Source organism: Caretta caretta, chromosome 9 (assembly GCF_965140235.1).
Source record: "Caretta caretta isolate rCarCar2 chromosome 9, rCarCar1.hap1, whole genome shotgun sequence".
Taxonomy (NCBI): Eukaryota; Metazoa; Chordata; order Testudines; family Cheloniidae; genus Caretta; species Caretta caretta.
In genome coordinates, this window is record NC_134214.1 from 24768691 (window position 1) to 24786442 (window position 17752).

Below are 17752 nucleotides of genomic sequence, written 5' to 3' on the forward strand. Positions count from 1 at the left end.
CACAAAGGGCCCTCGCTGCAGTAGGACTGTTGTGGTTCTGCTGTATGGAAAGAGGTGTACTAAAATGGAGCGAGGCAGGGAGGGGGATTTATTTGAGGTCAGGCAGGGAGGCTGAATCTCTAACTAGCTACAGAGTTCTGCACTGTGAGGGCCTCAGTGTGCATAGCCACAGAGAGGGTTTTGGATACAGTTAAATACGGGGGCTCCATAATTACATAGATTGTCTGGCTATGATCTCCTGTGTCAAGGGGATTACAATCTGAATACAAGCTACTGGAGCTCTGGGGTTGCAGTACAGACCACGAAGTAATTTTATTACCACTCAGAGGCTTTGAAGATTGGGCTGAGGATTCCCTTCTGGGCACAGACCATGATAGTAACTAGCATCTGGCACAGGTTGGAAACGATATAAATAATTACATGCAAAAAAGACCTCAAACAACCCAGGCTAAAAAAATGTTAAGGTTGCAAGGTCAAGCACTCTAATTTACTAAATACCAGAATTAAGGTTGAAATGAAGATCACACAAACAAGTAGGTTTTCATTCATACATTCCATCACTTCAGGAATATGGTTTGAAATGCTGCTATGACATATATTGGTAGCATCCTGGGAAAGGAAAGAACGTAATGAGTGACAATCATTGTATGGGAAGGAGCTATACAGAGCTCTCTCTCTCTCTCACACACACTTTCTTAAATTATGCGCCTACATTATTGTGTTATAAATCATTCATCCATGTTACTGCATTTTAACACCTTTTTTCACCCTTGACCAACATTATAGCTGAGCTGGATTTCTAGGGAATCATATTTAATACTTCATTCAACACACCTCTAGCAAAAACTGAGCACGTGCTCATGTGCTCTCTCAGTGCTGTCGTCCTCACTTGTTCCAGATATCTAGTACTTCAGTTTCTCACCACAGAACTGTACTTGCAGCTAGAAAAATGAATATGAACTCGTTAACTAACCTGGATCCTAATTTTTTTCCCGGCAGTATATTAGGATGAAATCCTGCTGGCATTATTCCCATGAGTGGTCTCACTGAAGTCAAAGATAATATTTGCAAGACTCAAGACATTAGTCTAAAACATTGTACATGTTCTTATTGGAGAATTTTAGTTTAAGTGATAAAATATTCAAGATAGTGGGGAATTAGCCTTTGTCATTACCATACCTTCAGGACCAGAATGTGTATAATACTTCTTTATTAATTAACAACTTTGTGGGGTTTTTTCATTTTTCAAATCAGGTGTAATATAAATGTAACTAAACATACATTTTGCAAGACTAAATAAAGGCGCAAATATGCACAGACATTATATATAAAAATGCAGTGCCTCAGTTTCTGCATATGTAAAAGGGATTAATGATAACTCCTTCGTGAGGTCTCTGAAGATGACCCATGGTGGTAGTGATTACAAATCTATTACATGTAATATAAAAACATATTGGGCTAGAGCCTCGGCGGATATAAATAGGTACAGCTCCACTTTGAGATCTTATGGATGAAAAATGATATAGAAGAGTTTAGTAGTCGTAACATAATTTATTGTGTGCCAGATCCTAAGGTGCTGTTGAAGTCAATTTATATCAGCTGAGGATCTCTCCCAATATGTTATATTATATGTAATCACGCTCACCATGAGTCATATGCAGAGATTGTACCTTGTACCTTCAGCACCAAAAGAACAGATTTCTACTGCCTGACCTACAAGAGTAACTCCATTAACTGAAAGCTATATTAGGCTCATCATCTTGGTGAGCCAGCCACCAGAGAAGGGACACATCACACTTAATGAGTGTGTTGCAACCTCCTCCTGTCAGGGGAAGCTCATCCCAAATGTTTAAGGTAACCAGGAATTCATACTCCTATGCAAGAGTCACTCTGTGAACACTTATAAATGTCAGTTCAAATTTTGCACTGGTATAACTGGGCATAACTCCAACTGAAGTCAAGACGGAATATTATATATAATAATTTAAACATACTTACCAAGGCCCAGGCATGAAACTCTTAGTCCAGATTTCCCAAGATTTCTAGAACAAACAAGAAAATGATTTAAAGAGAGTTGTATCAGATCCCATTGGAACACACGCAACACTTCAAGAAGGAAAATAGCAGACTGAGAATACTGACATCTAGTTTTGTTTAAACAAATTGTTTTCCAGCCGAAACATCCTCACCTCAAACATCAATTCATGCCCCCATAAAAATAAAACTAAATTCTTGGCTGGGATAATATTAGAAATGTGGTCATTTTGGAATGGGGAGTTTTCTGGCTAGGTAGATTTAGACTTGTTGTTTGTAAAACAGCTTACCGGATGGATGATGAAGTGTGTGAAACTATTTTAAATTTCCATTACTGCTTTACATTGAAAGTTGTTTTTTTTTCTATTCTATCCATGTCAGTGTTGCTGAAATGGAGCAAAAGCAGTGGTTTGATTAATGACAGCTATACTGTGACCCCTAAAGCTCTCCCAGGGTATTTTCGCTCTCTCTCTCAATTTAAAAATGGTACAAATTATAATTTAGAGCAGGTATTAGTAAACAAAGTTTAATATAACACTATGCCAAAAATTTAAACTTGGGTGTCCTACAGGTAGGTTCAAGTGAAAGTCAGAAGGAACTTTGGGGATAGGCTCGGGCTACAATCTCGGGGATATTCTGTCTCTGTGGAAGATCGTAAAAGGCAGGTCCGCCATAAGGGCCTTGAGCTTACCCACCCTCTGGTCCAAGTTGATAGCCTGTTGCGGCCACCATGGTGCTATTAAAATCCCTGTTGCCTTATCCCACTTGATCTTTCAGAGGTTGTGAAGCATGAGGGGGATGGGAGGGAAGGCATACAGCAAGAGGCCTGGCTATTGCACTAGGAAGTTGTGCCCCGGAGCATTTCAAAAGCAATAAGCTGGGCACTTCCCATTTCCTTGGGTTGCATAGAGGTCCCAGAAAGGGAAATTCCCACTGACAAAATATCCACTGGATCACTGATGAGTGGAGCTCCCACTCATAATCCCCATGAAAACATCTGCTGAGGCTGCCTGCGAGGGAGTTCATTACCCCTTGTAGGTGCACTGCAGAGAGGATGATCTGAGCTTGATGCCAGAGCTTGATCACTTCCCTGCGGCGTGGGGCAGACCTCGCTCTTCCCCCTGAGTTTATATAATGAACAGTGGTCATGTTGTCCAGCTTGACTTGGACACGAGTGGACCAGATGAAAGGCTGGAACCTCTTGCACACTTTGTGAGCTGTCCAAAGCTCAAGAATGGAAGGTGTTGGTGCTGGCTCTGGCCAACGAGACGAAGAGTGGGGGGAGGGTCCCAGATCAGACAGGCACCTCACAGAGAGCTCCATTAGATGCCTGTGGAGTCTAAACTCCGGAGACTGGCCAGTGTGAGGGGAAAAGGAGCAGCAGATCTCGTGCTTCAGTGGAATGTGTGATTCCCTGAAGCAATACAGGCAGCTTTCTGTGTGGGTCACTCACCAGGAAGACCCAAGGGGAGGCCAGGCAGGACTGGAAGCCTGGGATCTGGAGCATTCTAAATGACCCATATGGTGGGGGAACAACAGGTGGGGACCTCCTCAACCCCCACCAACTAGATTTAAGCAAAACTACTAACTATCTACTAAAACGAATAAACTGATTACAATATGCTACGGGTAGAAGAGCTAAAGCTGGAAGCTACAGACACAACAGTTCCATCCCAGACTGCGAGTGCTAGAAAGGAACAGGAGGGGTGGACAGTCCAGGACACCCTTCTGCCCTTGCTCGAGAGCACAAGGAGGCAAAGGGTGTGGGCACAGAGCAATGGACACTGCTACTGAAAAATTTCTAGTCCTGGGTGCACAGAGCGCATATGTACCCACGGTAGGACCTGCACTCAAAGATGAACCAGACTTTTCACGGTGATCACTAACTGTGTGTTCCTCATTTTCTGGGTGCCTGACTTGAGACCCCGCAGTCTCATTTGCAGAAGCAGTGAGCTCTCACAGCTGAAGTCAGTGGGAGTTGTGCTTTGAATATATAAAGTGCTATATAATGCTAAATATTCTAAAAAATCAGATCCTAACTGTCTGAAATTGGACACCTAAAGTTAGTGGACACTTTTGACCTTAATCTCCATGCCTCGGCTCCCCATCTGCAAAATGGGGATAATACCACCCTCTCATCTACCAAGGATATTGTGAAAATAAATTCATTAATGATTGTGACGCATAGAGCTGATTGAAAATTTTCTGAAAGAGTTTTCTGTGAGAAAATGCTGATTCAACAGCATTGATATCTTCCTCAGGATTTTTTCTAAAATGTAAAACATTTCACAATGAGGGAATTTCTGTTTTCCAGCCAGCTCTAGTGAAGCACTTTAGTCTTATACTAATGAGCAGCACTGAAAAGCCCATGAAGAAATTAATAATTCTGTATTCAGAATAGGGTTTGAATCGAGTGCAGTAAATAAGGCATTTGCCACACATTGAATGATGAGGAGAAAACAAAATAATGAATAGCTGCTCATTAAGGCCACATCTACACTTACGATGGCATACAGAGAACATACGCTACTTGCCCCCCAGGCAGGGGTATAAAAAGCAGTGTAGATGTCAAGGCACTACTTAGGCAAGTAAAGACATGCCTGAACCCAGTAGGTATGTACCCTACATGGCTCTCTACATGCTGAAGCAGTGCCATCCTCATTTACACTATTTTTAACAGTGTAGCATTCGACTGTCTAACCACTGCCGGAGCCTTTCCCTACCACAGGGAAAGGCTCTGGCAGTGAGTAAGGCTCTGGCCCCGCGGGGGAGGCAGCAGGGAAAGATTTCAGCAGTGAGCAAAGGCCTGGTGGAGGGAGGCAGAAGGGAAACGGCTTTGGCAGTTTCTCCATTGCCTCCCTGCTGCCAGAGCCTTTCACTGCCGCGTATAGGTACACACTGTACCATGAATGCAGCCTGCTTTTCCCTGGGTATGTAGCTACACATACCCTACACACCACCATCAATGCAGACAAGACTTAAGTGAGCATAAACCATCTCGTGCACGAGACAAGAGTCCTCCTGTGGGAAAAACAGTATGTGATCACGTAATTAAAGATTGTTAATGCATGCATACCAGAGGGTCGAATTAAAGTTTCCTGGGCAACCATGACTTTGGCATTTCCTAACTTCTGCGTTTGACTATCACCCTTAATAATGTTCTTTTAACACAGACATTTATATATAAATTACACATAAAACCCTGTATTTATATGTATGTGTCTATAAACACTGATTAATGTATTTCCCTTACTCATAACCAAGTGTCTTCACTTTTCATAGCCATCTTCACACTTGTCAAAATATACATATCCATCATAACAATTAAAGTAAACTACATGATCAACAAAGGATTGTGTCACAGGAAATCAAAACAAGTATATTTATTCAACTATCCAATAAAGCCCAGATTTTGAAGAGCAATGGAAGAGTGCAGTTTTATCTGTAGTAGTGTGTGGGTTTACACACAAAGAGAGGACATACTAGAAAGACAATAACCTTAACAGAATAGGACTGTAGACAAGAAAATTATCTGTGAGGCCAAGAAATATGCCACATTAAACCCTTATCCTGATTTGAAACGATCAGCATAGTCCACAACACCCTTTTAATTATACCCTCCTGCGTTAATCTGTAAATTCTGAACTGTATCCATGGATTATTTTTTGTTGTTGCCAAGGTTAAGGTATAATTTTGCTAACCACGTACCTACCTTTCATTCAAGAGCCCTTCAAGAGCTGAAGCCTTTTAACAATGACCCTGAGTTATGCAGCTGTTAGTGAGCTATTTAAAGTAAAACAGGCTGAACAGCCTCCTCACTTGCTTAGAGCAAAGTTTAGTTTCTATGGGTCAAATCCTCAAGTCTATACTTGGGCCCTGGTCACTGCTTTCTGCAAGAAACTCCATGTGTGTACAGCTGTGCATGTGGGGGGGGGGGGGGTCGCCTCCAAATTCTTTGATTGGGATTGCAGGTTTGCTGTGTTGTAGAAGAAGCAAGGGGGTCAGCCCCACTACAGACCCTCTACACTGACCTCAGGGAGCCTCAAAAGGGTATCTCACTCGGCCTGCAGCACAGTGTTTTCCCTGCCGCCCTTGCAATGCAACTCCATTGTTGCCATCTCCAGCCTGTGATTACCCCTGGAAACTCCACCTTTAAGGAGCTAAGCACAACACTTAATATAGCGTCAGGCTGTGTTGAGTTTTCTCAATAGTCCTTTCAAGATTACAGACAGGGCAATGCCCATCCTACCAGCTCCACCTAATCCCTATAAGCAGGTCTGGAGATAGGAAGGAGGGGGCTGTAAAGTAGCGGATCCTGCCTTTATCCATGCGGGAAGGTGGAGACCTAGAGTTGGTCACAGTTTTTCATCTGAAACTTTTTTGGCAAAAATTGCAGATTTGGCAACACCAAAACATTTTGTGAATTTATGACGGTTTCACGAAGTTGCTGTGGTAAAACAAAACAAAACAAAACCTACAAAATATTCGGAAAAAATTTAAAACATTTCATTCTGACTTTTTCAAAACAAAATGTTTTGATCTTTTGCTTCATAATGACATTTTGTTTCAAAACTTCCTTTAATTTTATTTACAAATCAAAATCATTATCAAATGATCAAAATCGAAACAAAACATTTCATTTGACCCAAAACAAACTTTTCCACTTTTCAATTTGCCAAAATTTAAGAACAAGTTTTATTTTAGTTTGACCCAAAACATTTTTTTAAATTGTTGGTGAACTGAAAATCTGTAACTCACCCAGCTCTAGACCCTCGTGGAATGAAGGCTTCGAAGAGTGTTTGGAGTGAAGAGAAAAAGCTAATGAGCATAGACTCTATCAAAGCTGTTCTGTTGCTCAAGTGAATGTTAGTGACACTTGTTCAGTGCTGGAAAAACTCCTGCACTTCAAGAAAAATGCATGTGTCACCGCTGAGAACTAACAGTAGTTTGACGCCAGCACATGTCAAAAAATGGCACTGTCATCTTTTGCAGGAGCATTTTTTGACTCTGAAAAGTTTGCCAAAAAGTGTCCTGTGTTTTGATTTTGAAAATAAGGTCACCTTAATAATGGCAAAAAGTTTGTCACCAACTACGTAAAAATTATTGGACAGCATGATGGAAACTCCTCCTTTTCTCTCTTAGGAACAACTCAGGGGTACTGATCCTGCAAATCCTTTTTCAGGTCAGGAAGCAGGATTAGGGCCCTCATTTTGCATCATTTAGGCTGGGGAAAAGATGGAAACCATGGGGCTAAGCATGCTCATATGTTTACAAATACTTTATTTCAAAACAAACTGTACATGGAAAAAGTCTTTTTTAAATTTCCTTAGTACCTAGACCTGAATGCTTGTTATCTTAAAAATGAAGGATGGAAGTTTTATAGCTTGGTGAGTTTCACTGACTGATAACAGCGACTTTCATTTAAAACTCAGCACCTTGGAAGACAAGGCAACACTGCCAAGTATGCATAGGGTTGCCAGGTGTCCGATTTTCGACCAGAACGCCTGGTCAAAAAGGGAGCCTGGTGGAAGCCAAAGATTTAAGACCAGAGGTTTATTGGACTGTCATCATGAAAAAAGAGAGGAAAGAAACTTAGAGGGGTTGGATAATTGAGATAAACTTTGCACACACAATAATGTAACTGGGATTTTCATCTGCAATTAAAATAATTTTTTTAAGTGGATTAAAACCCAAAGGAAAAAGAAAACAAATGTGGCCTTTCCATTCATGCCTTGTGAAAAACTTGAGAAACCAAAACCAGGAAGTAAACTGGGCGCTCTTCTTTCACTGACAGGTTTCAGAGTAACAGCCGTGTTAGTCTGTATTCGCAAAAAGAAAAGGAATATTTGTGGCATCTTAGAGACTAACCAATTTATTTGAGCATAAGCTTGCATAAGCTTTCGTGAGCTACAGCTCACTTCATGCATCCGATAACTCCCTGCCTAATAATATCCAGGTAGGGTCCTTTCCTTTCATTTGAAATTCACCAGAACATAGTGTATTGCTGCCATTTGTTTTCAATCAATCAAGATCATGCAACATAACTGACACTGTATCTAGGGATTAGTCAAGGAATTAAGTACATAACCTGTCAGAGGGCAATCAAACAATCTTGGTACTCAACAGAAGCATCCTGATGGTTATAACTGTACATTATCTTGACGGTGGCTGCGTATCTTCTCCGCAGAAAGCCACCTTTCCAGACAGAACTGAGCGTACAATAAGGAACTTTGTTGTTCCTGGAATTGTATGGGAGAGGATTTTGGGGGGAAATCATGGGAAAAGGAAAATACCACTATGTGGCCTAGAGCCCACATTTTTTCCCTCAAAGAGACTTTGAAAATCTTTCATCTCCTCTATTTTTATTTTTCCTTTTGTCACTGCTTGTTTTAGGTGAAGACCAAGTTTACACGTAATTTATCATGTGCCAGGTTAATTTAACACTGTAATTACCCATAGCCCACTAGGAACCAAACAATCCTTGCTTGACTGAGATCTACTTATGTAATACCAAATCTTCTAGCATCTTGAGTCTTAGTTCTACCTCCTTCTGTCTGACTACATATTTGTACTAAACTCATGCAACAATCACCGATTAGCAAGTGATGTGCATCTTTCTGCATACATTTGTCAGCTTAATTTCTTTTTATGTCTTACATGAACGTCCATAAAAATAGGGAGTTATTTAAGTTGGAAACACTGTAGCATTACAATACAAGACATTTTAATCTGAGAGTTCAAAGTCTAAAATGATAACACTGTATTAGTTAATGGATAAGACAAGACAGTTGCTGGTTTTTAAGTAAAAGGGGCATACCACAAAAATGTTTCCTTCCCCCCACAAAAAATGTGGAATTTTCCTTCAAAGTTACACTGGATTTGAAGTCCTAACCTACAATATCCAGTCCTGGACCAGTGACAGGTTTAAGGTCTCATAGCTTGCAACCTCCTTCTTCCCCTCCCACCTCCTCATTCAAACATTTGTTCAGTGTTATCTGCTGCTGTGTTCAGTATAATTTAGACTGTAAGGTTCTCAGGGTAGGATCCTGTCATTTTGGGCCTGATCATATATTTGTCTGTAAAACCTCATGTACGCTTCTGAAGCTGTAAAAACAACAGGCAATTATTAGAGTTGGGGGAAACAATTTTCCGATTGTCCAAGAGTTTGAGATTTAAATTTTTTCCCCGTCCCAAAAAGTGGAAATCTCAATGTTTTGTGACAAACCAAGCCACGTGGAGTCAATAGAAACATTTTATTTCAGTAACATCAAAATATTTCATTTAGATTGTGACCGTAAATTATTTAATTTAAAAAAATGTCATTATGAATCAAAAAATGAAAATTTCATTTAGATAATGTCAAAATGCAACATTTCAATAATTTGGGATTTTTTTCAAAAAAATTTTGAATCAGGAAATTCATCAAAACCAATCCTTTCATGTGAACTCTTTCAGTTTCGATGAATAAGCACTTTCAAACAAAAACAGAAAACTTTACTTGGAAAATTCCTGACAAGCTCTAGTAATTATATCTACAACTTGACATGACTTAATGTACCCCATTGGAGAGCTTGGGTTCATAGCTGTCAAAGGAATGCAGCCTCAATTTCTGACCTGACAGAGTGCATGGTGATGGACCTAACAATTATAAACCCTGATTTACAGAAACATGATTTAAGAGTTCTTAAAATTGTACTAGCACTAACTTTTCTGTCATTCAGTGGCTTATATATCACTAAGGCAAAAAAGCTTTCTAAGCAGAACTTGCAAAAAATAATATTAATTAACAATATTTAAATATTTCTCTCTAAAATATGCTACTACGAAAAAAAAAAGTTTGGTGTCAGATGGCACAAACATGCCCTGCTACTCATGTAGGGTTCCCTGCACAATTCACTCCTGGCCCCAGTGTGTAAGGTCAGACCAAATTCATGCCCATTAAGGCTGGGATGTTTAGAAGAGCCCAAGAGAGTAGGATGCCTAGCTCCTTTAATGCAAATCCCAGCCTCAACTTTTATCAGGCGCACGGTCATGAATACTAGATTTATCCATAAGATACACAGCATATAAATCTTAAAGGAAAAGTTTAAACTGACTGTGATGTGCAGAATGACAGGTAGCAAATACGAGAATGGAAGCTTGGCTGATAGGGCTTGAAATTGCTGATGGCTGGCTAAGAGAGTACTGTTTTTACTGAAGCTGTTTCATGAGAAAAAGTTTATCCATGCCTGCTTCAGTTTCCTTCACAGATGAATACATTTCAAGGCCAGAAGGAACACATTAGATCACCAAGTCTGACCTCTGTATATCACAGGGCATAGAATATCACTTACTCCTACAATGAGTCAAATAACTAGTGTTTGACTAAAGCACATCTTCCTGAAAGGCATCCACAGTCTTGATCTGAAGACATCAAGAGATGGAGATCCATCACTTCCCTTGATATTTTGTTACAATAGTTAATCATCCCTCTTTTAAAAAAAAAATGTGTGTGCCTGATTTCTAATACAAATTTTTCTGGCTTCAACTGCTAGCCATTGTTTCCTGTTATCCCTTTATTCATTACATTAAAGAGCCCTTTTATACCAAGTATTTTTGCCCTGTGAAGGTACTTGGACACCATAATCAAGCCACCTCTTGAATTTCTTTTGATAAGCTAAGCAGATCAAGCTCTAAGTCTCTCAGAGTAAGGCATTTTTTCCAGTCCTTGATCCATTTGTATGGCTCTTCTCTATACCATCTCCAATTATTTAATATCCTTTTGGACACCAGAATTGGATACAGTATTCCAGTCCCACTAATGCTGTATGCAAAGGCTACTGTCCTGTTTATACATCCAAGGACTGCATGAGCCCTTTTTTCCACATCACCACATGGGGATCTTATGTTTAGTTGTTCGGCTTTGAACATTTTTGCTTCATATGCATAAAAGTGGTAAATGAACCAGGGAACTGAGAAATCCAAACAGTTAAAAGGTGTCTATCTAAACCATCTAAATATTTACATCATGCCCATCTGGGGTTATTAGGAAGACCTAACTATGCCATAATGTCATGTAAAACTTCATTTTCTCATTAAGGTGGTCAACTGAAAACAGCTGTGTTGCACATCTAGATAATTTAGTGAAAATTACTGGCCATCCAGCTCAGAGAAATCTTACTAAGAACTGTATTTAAAGTTATATCTAAAGTCTGAAATGAATGATATGTTTGTGGGAAAAAATGATGGCTCCTTGTTTCTTTGACCCATTTTCCAAGGCAGAAAATCTCAACATAATTTTGTTACTAGTAGTTACTGTTGTATCTATGGTACTGATTCAGCCTCATTACTATAATATCTAGTCCTTCACAGCCTAATGCATTTATCCTCACAATACCCCTGTGATGTGTGGAAGTGCTATTACCCCATTTTACAGATGAGGAACTGAGGCACAGAGAGACAAACTGACTTGCCCAAGGTCACATCAGAAGTCTGACAGAGCAGGGACTTGAACCCAGGTCTCTCAAGTCCTACTAGTTCCCCCAATCACTGGACCATCCTACTGGGTACTCTTAACACACACAAAACTCTCCAACTTTTTCCATTTAAGACAATTTGCTTAGTTTACTACCTAGATAGATTAATCCACATCCTCTTAAATATTGCCCCCTTCTAACATAAAAACAAAAACTAAATATATAGAATGAATGAGCCTTAAGAATGAAAACTTTTTATAGCAACATTAAAAGGTAGTACCTTAAGGGGACACTGTCAACTTAAAAACTATCACACCTGGCTGGAAATGTTTGCCAACTATTGTCATAAGTAACACAAGAGACATTTGTAACAAATATTTCTCTGTATTTTTTCAGCTTATTTCATTAATTTGACAGCACTTTGTATATAACTGATTACTTCCATAGTTAGTTTTCTCTAATACATATGTGGTTCTATCACACAATAAATTAGAGAAAAATCAAGGAAAATATGATTGTATAGCCACAAAAATTGGCAGGTGGACTTGGGGAAGGTGTAGTATCAGATACTAGCTTTTACTTTTAAAAAAAATTGTTTAGCTTTCCAGTTGACAGTGTCCCTTTAAAGTGAGGGTAAAGTATATCCATAGAATATTGAAAGGAAGCCAACATTAAGTATATGCCTACCGTGTTCAGCCCTTTCCATTTAGAATGGCTTGATCCTGCACTTAATTCCATATGTGCAACCCGCATAGAGTCTAGAATTTTGCATATAAAAGGGCAAGAGAAGAGACCTCACAGCAACCAGTGATTTTTATAACCTGTGTTGTTATTAACATGGTTCTTTTGTTTTACCTTTTTGTCTATGCACATGCAATATCAACGCCACAACAGCTGTGAGAATGCTATTTAGTTCTAGGTAGGTGTCGCATGAACACTGGGGCCAAGTTCTGCCTCAAATGGGCTTCCACAGAAGTCTCATGGGTACAAATGAAAGCAGGATTGAGCCATGAATACATTTTTTTAATGTTAGAGTGGTAGATTTATTTCTAATAAAATATGATTTAATTGGGGATCGGTCCTGCTTTGAGCAGGGGGTTGGACTAGATGACCTTCTGAGGTCCCTTCCAACCCTGATATTCTATGATTCTATGAAGGACTCAGTGATGGCTTTTATGAGCGAGAGCGCCTCTGGAGCAGACACACCTGGAGGCACTGTGCCTTTGAAAGACATTATACCTCTACAGGGCTTGGAGGGAGCCCAAGGAGAAGCATCAACAGAACTTCCCTCCTTGTGACCCTTTGCCAGTACTGCAACCAAATTATAGCCTGTCCTTTGGACCAAAGGGCTCCCCATGCCCTCTCCCCACTCTAGTGCTCCTGTGCAAGGGGAGGCAAAGTAGCCCCCAAAATTTGGAGTACACTTCCTAACCGATTACAAAATGTGCAGGGCAGTAAAATTTTAGGCTTCACCTCTTCACAATGGCCCTGGAAATATTACAGAAGGGCTGACCTCAAAATGGAAGGAATAGCTCAGTAAGATGCAAAAAAGGAAGAGATACATACGAATTAAAGTAGCACTTACAACTATCCTAAGGCAGTTTCTCTCAGCTGGTGGGTTGCAACCCCTGGGCTGGGGAGGTCACAAAAGACAATCGGGGGGGTGGAGGGGCATGAAGTGTTGAAAAAATTATTACAAACTAAAGCCAAAAGACCTCCCTGCCCTGCAACCTGTGCACCTTACACTTCAAGGCCAAGTCTTCTCTGTCAACCTCTTGAAACCCAGACACAAATAAATGATAGATTATTAGTGTTATCAGAGAGATATTTTTACTCTTACTTTTAGAGTAAATGGAATGGGATTTCAAACGTTTTTACCTTGAAGGGGTTGACAACATGAAAAGAAACATGGGCACTAGGCAAAAGCTAACTCTTGTTCCCCTTTGGGTTTACAAGCTGATCACCATGTGGCATCAAGAAGAAATTTCCCTCCATGGCATAGATAATTGGCCAGGTACAGTAGGCACTGGCCACTAAAGTATTTGACAGAAGTGACTGACAAAGAATGTACTAGATGGCCCATTATTCTGTTCTCTTTTGGTAACTGCTTTGTCCCTGGGAGAGCTTAAAGGAAAGAAAAACAATAAACCATCTTAAACCTCACTAACTCCTCTTACACACACACCCTTTTCCATTCTCCTATATTAAAAAAAGATGCCTCTGGGCTAAGGTCTTGACATGTTATGTGTAAGGGAGCTTTTATGACTGCATTGTAAACAACTAAAAATAGATTTTTAAGATGAAAATACTGATGGACCCTGAAGGAAACACAAAACCCATCACTACCTGCTCAAAGTCTAGCACTTAAAAGTTAAAATGCAAATATATTAAAGCTGTCTATATGGATTAGATACAGAGATATAACATTTGTGGCAGGAGAAATGCATATTGGTCTCAGGGGATTAGAGTTTTGCATTACTACTTGAAATGTTCCACCCACTACAGCATTTTCTTTAGGAAAGTCAAATTCCAATTTGCCTTACTAAACAATTTATAGTTATTTTGTAAAATAAATGAAAAGCCACAGTCCTTGTCATGAGATTCTGTACCTTTCAGGGTCAGATTCTGCCTTCACTTACCCATATGCAAAACCAGTGATGTCAGTAATGAGATTGCATGGATATAACTGAGGGAAGAATTTGTCACACAGAGCTCTATCTTTTGGTCGTGTGCTTACGGCTCAGAATTGCGAGCCAGCAGATCTATGTTCTCTTCCTGGCTTTATCAATCTTCCTGTGTTAACTGGGGCAAGTTAATTGGGCCCAAGTTTTTAAAAGTGGCCTATGATTTTAGCTTCCACAATTTTTGCCCACTGAAAGAGAGAGTGCGGGTGCAGCTCATCCCTGAACCGTAATAATGCAAACCAAGCAGCTCTAGATTTTGCTCAGATTACAGGCCAGGGCAATAGAACCCAGAATCTTAAGGGCCAAATTAATTCAATGAAGCAAAGCTCAGTCACAACCGCACAGGGTCTGGCCTTGACAGTTTAATGACATTCAGTTTGAAGGTTCTGCTAAATATAATCACTAAAATCCCACATATCTGTGTCATGAGGATATACACCTCCCTACCCTTATTTCCATCTATTCAGAACAGTGTGTGGCTAGAAGCCTCTCTTTCTCCTACTGCACTGACTGATGGTGTATTTGCAGGGAACAACAACAACTGCGGTGCTTTTACATATGGAAATTGTAATAGGGGCTCCTTGTTCTATCCTCTGAACTTTAGGCAGCCTATGACGTCCAGTCACCTAGTAGCAGTTTCCTCTTCTAACTAGTAGGTGGCACCATGTGAAATCTTAAAAAGAAAAAGGAGTACTTGTGGCACCTTAGAGACTAACCAATTTATTTGAGCATTTGGTTAGTCTCTAATGTGCCACAAATACTCCTTTTCTTTTTGCGAATACAGACTAACACGGCTGCTACTCTGAAACATGTGAAATCTTATTACTCTCCAGGGTAGCTTAGAATAGAATGGAAAGTAATTGCTACACTTCTGCTGGGTGATTGTAGGCGTATCCAGAGAACAAAGTGCTATCTCTGTCAATGCAATGTAGGGGGATAGTGGGAAAATAGAGGATTTCCAACATTTTATAATTTTATGGTGTTTTTAATCACACCAAGAAATATCCAATTTCCAAATTTCACTTCCTTTTATCTAAGCCACCTTGCTGCCTTTATTCAAAAAACTGACATCAGTGGAGAAACAGCCCCTTACAGCAGCTCACACTTTGTCCCCTTGTTTTTACTTGATCTGCAACACTCGAAAGTGGGTTTGACCCTCTGTATATTTAGTTTTTGTTTTTAAGTTGGAACGCAGAAGCTGCTTTCCACTTATGAAAATTTCAACTAGCCTTTCATGACTTCTGAGTCACTTGTTAGGAATACTGAAGGAGAAGCTCTGCTTGAATTTCCAGCAATTTTCTTTGCCAGGCGCTGTTGCTATTCACTTAGTGTACAACATGCAATGAATAGAATATTTGACAGATTATACACCCACAATAAAGAGGGCTTTGTATGACATCAGCAAACCATATCTTACTGCCAGACACTTGCTTGCAAAATGAGGTTTTGAAGGTATAGTTCGGTGCCTACTTGGCAGCTTATACAAACATATCCATAATATTAAATACAAAACAGCAACTAAAAACTTTAGAAAAATCATTTGTCTGTATATTTAAAAAATAAGCAAACTGCGGGACACACAGTAAAACAGTCTTGAAAAATGTGACACCCTGAGAATAAAAGCACAAATTTAGTCACGAAAGTTGTCCATCACACACTGCTAAGTCAACCCCTACAATGGAATCAGAAAAAAACCCCAAGACCTGCACTGTGGAGCTGGATCATTCGTCAGGAACCTGCAATCAGAGATCAGTCTTGTTACGGTCACTGCATAATGTTAGTAGTGTTCACTTCAGAAGGGCCAAATTAAAGAAGAGACGATGAGAGGAAAAGGAAGGGATATTTGAAAAACTACCTCTCCTACAGCCTGCATCTTTCTGATCACGGCTGTAACTGATATGCAATGGTAAGCTGGTGCTTATTCACTGTGTGGGCGAGATTCTTAGCAGAATAGTACTGTTGAAGAATTGTGAGGTTTTACATTTATCCACAAAAGGAATTATGGAAGAAATACAGTCATCTTCATTACGGTTGTCAAGAGTAAAGCAATTTTATCTACTTAAAAGTAGGGAATGTTGGAGTGGAATATGTCATGGTACATGGAAATAAAAGTGGTAAATTGCTTCAATAGTTCCCACAAACTTTTCAGAATGCTACCATATGAAATATTTAGCAAGCCACCCCACTAATTGACAGAAACTACGTAAATTGTTTAACAATCTCAGTACCATGTAACATATGTCCACCGCGTTTGAAATCTGGACCAAACATCTTCTGACTGCCTGTAAATATTGTACAGTTTCTAATGCCTCTAAGCATGGAGTTTAATGCTGCTCAGCAGATTTTTTTTATTATTATTAACATGGACACAAATATATTGCAGTGAATACTGAAAAATTAGCAGCCAGAAGCCATTCCAAATGTTTTAAATTTGGCCATTTGTGTTTGATTATGTCACAGCTGCCTGTTCTAATTAACATGAAAGGAATGTGGACTGAACTGACGGAGCATAAATATGCCACTGCCACAAGAACAGGACATAACGAAGTGTATTTAAAATGGGTTCTCAGTCCTGGCCTAATGTTATTCATAAAAGTACTATAGTTATCGTGTTGGTTATCTTTAGATCAATGCTTTGTTCCAAACAGCGAGGACCTTGGGACCCTGTATGAAAAAAAAATGGAGGCAGCAAAACTGCCTGCTGAAATAGATTATTTGCTTTTAGTGCGAGAGACTGTAAGAGTCCTTCGTGCTTCAGTACCAGTCTCTGAAGAAGCTTAAGTCATAATACTTCCTAGTGAGTTTTGTTACATGGTGGCAAATCAGCCAGTGCCAGTTCAAGTAGATGAGGGCTCCTTTCCTCGCTGCAGGGCCCAAGATTTACCATCTGACTTGCCAGCCCTCCCCAATCTAACCCACCTCTTCTGCCACGTGAAATGGGAAATTCAATACCAAGAGAGATGAAGAGGGGGCGGCAAAAAGCAACATGTCTGAAACTTGTGTGTTTGTGGAAAGAGTTAGGGGAAGAGTATGAGACAAGGTGGGTTATGTGACCCACTCCATCTCTCAGCAGCCAACCCTTCTCCCCAGTGCTTAATTTGTAATGAAAGAGGTGCTGGGGCTCAAGCAATTTTTTGCTTTAATAACTGACATGGCAAGCCCAGAGGTGCCGGGGCTCAGCCCTGGCAAGTCCTGGCACAAATTAAGCCCTGCTTCTCCCTGGCAAGCACATTCATAAACAAGATCAAGAAAACCTAGAAACATAGCCAGTCCTAAAGGTGAAGTCCACATAGGGACTAGCCAGTTTCCTAGAAGGTAACAGAAATGTCTTCTCTTTTTATTTGGGGAGAGGCTTGGAAGGATTAGATTCTTATCAGTAAATGTAAGTTAACATATTTTGCCATGTATACATAAACCAATGAAAAAATATTTCCATTGATAATCAAAATTTACTGATAGGGAAAGAAAGAAAAATACTGCTTGAGAACCTATTAGCATTTTATTTAAAGATATTTACGTTTTATATTTTGACATGTGATGTTGACAATTTGTGTTTTAATGGCTATAAAGCTTTACGGT

The 17752-nt window shown here is 39.8% G+C and overlaps 1 protein-coding gene across 4 annotated transcripts in view; it reads right to left on the reverse strand.

Annotated features, from left to right (window-relative positions):
• Nucleotides 1–17752, reverse strand: part of KCNAB1 (potassium voltage-gated channel subfamily A regulatory beta subunit 1) — a 243797-nt gene that overhangs the window by 100324 nt on the left and 125721 nt on the right. For 3 of the 4 annotated variants that reach the window (XM_048862847.2, XM_075132171.1, XM_048862848.2), the window contains exon 2: nucleotides 1999–2042. In XM_048862847.2, coding sequence (XP_048718804.1) covers nucleotides 1999–2042 — 44 coding nt within the window. Of the gene's footprint in view, nucleotides 1–834; nucleotides 942–1998; nucleotides 2043–17752 lie in introns of all 4 variants that reach the window. The other variant, XM_048862849.2, reaches the window with a different exon arrangement.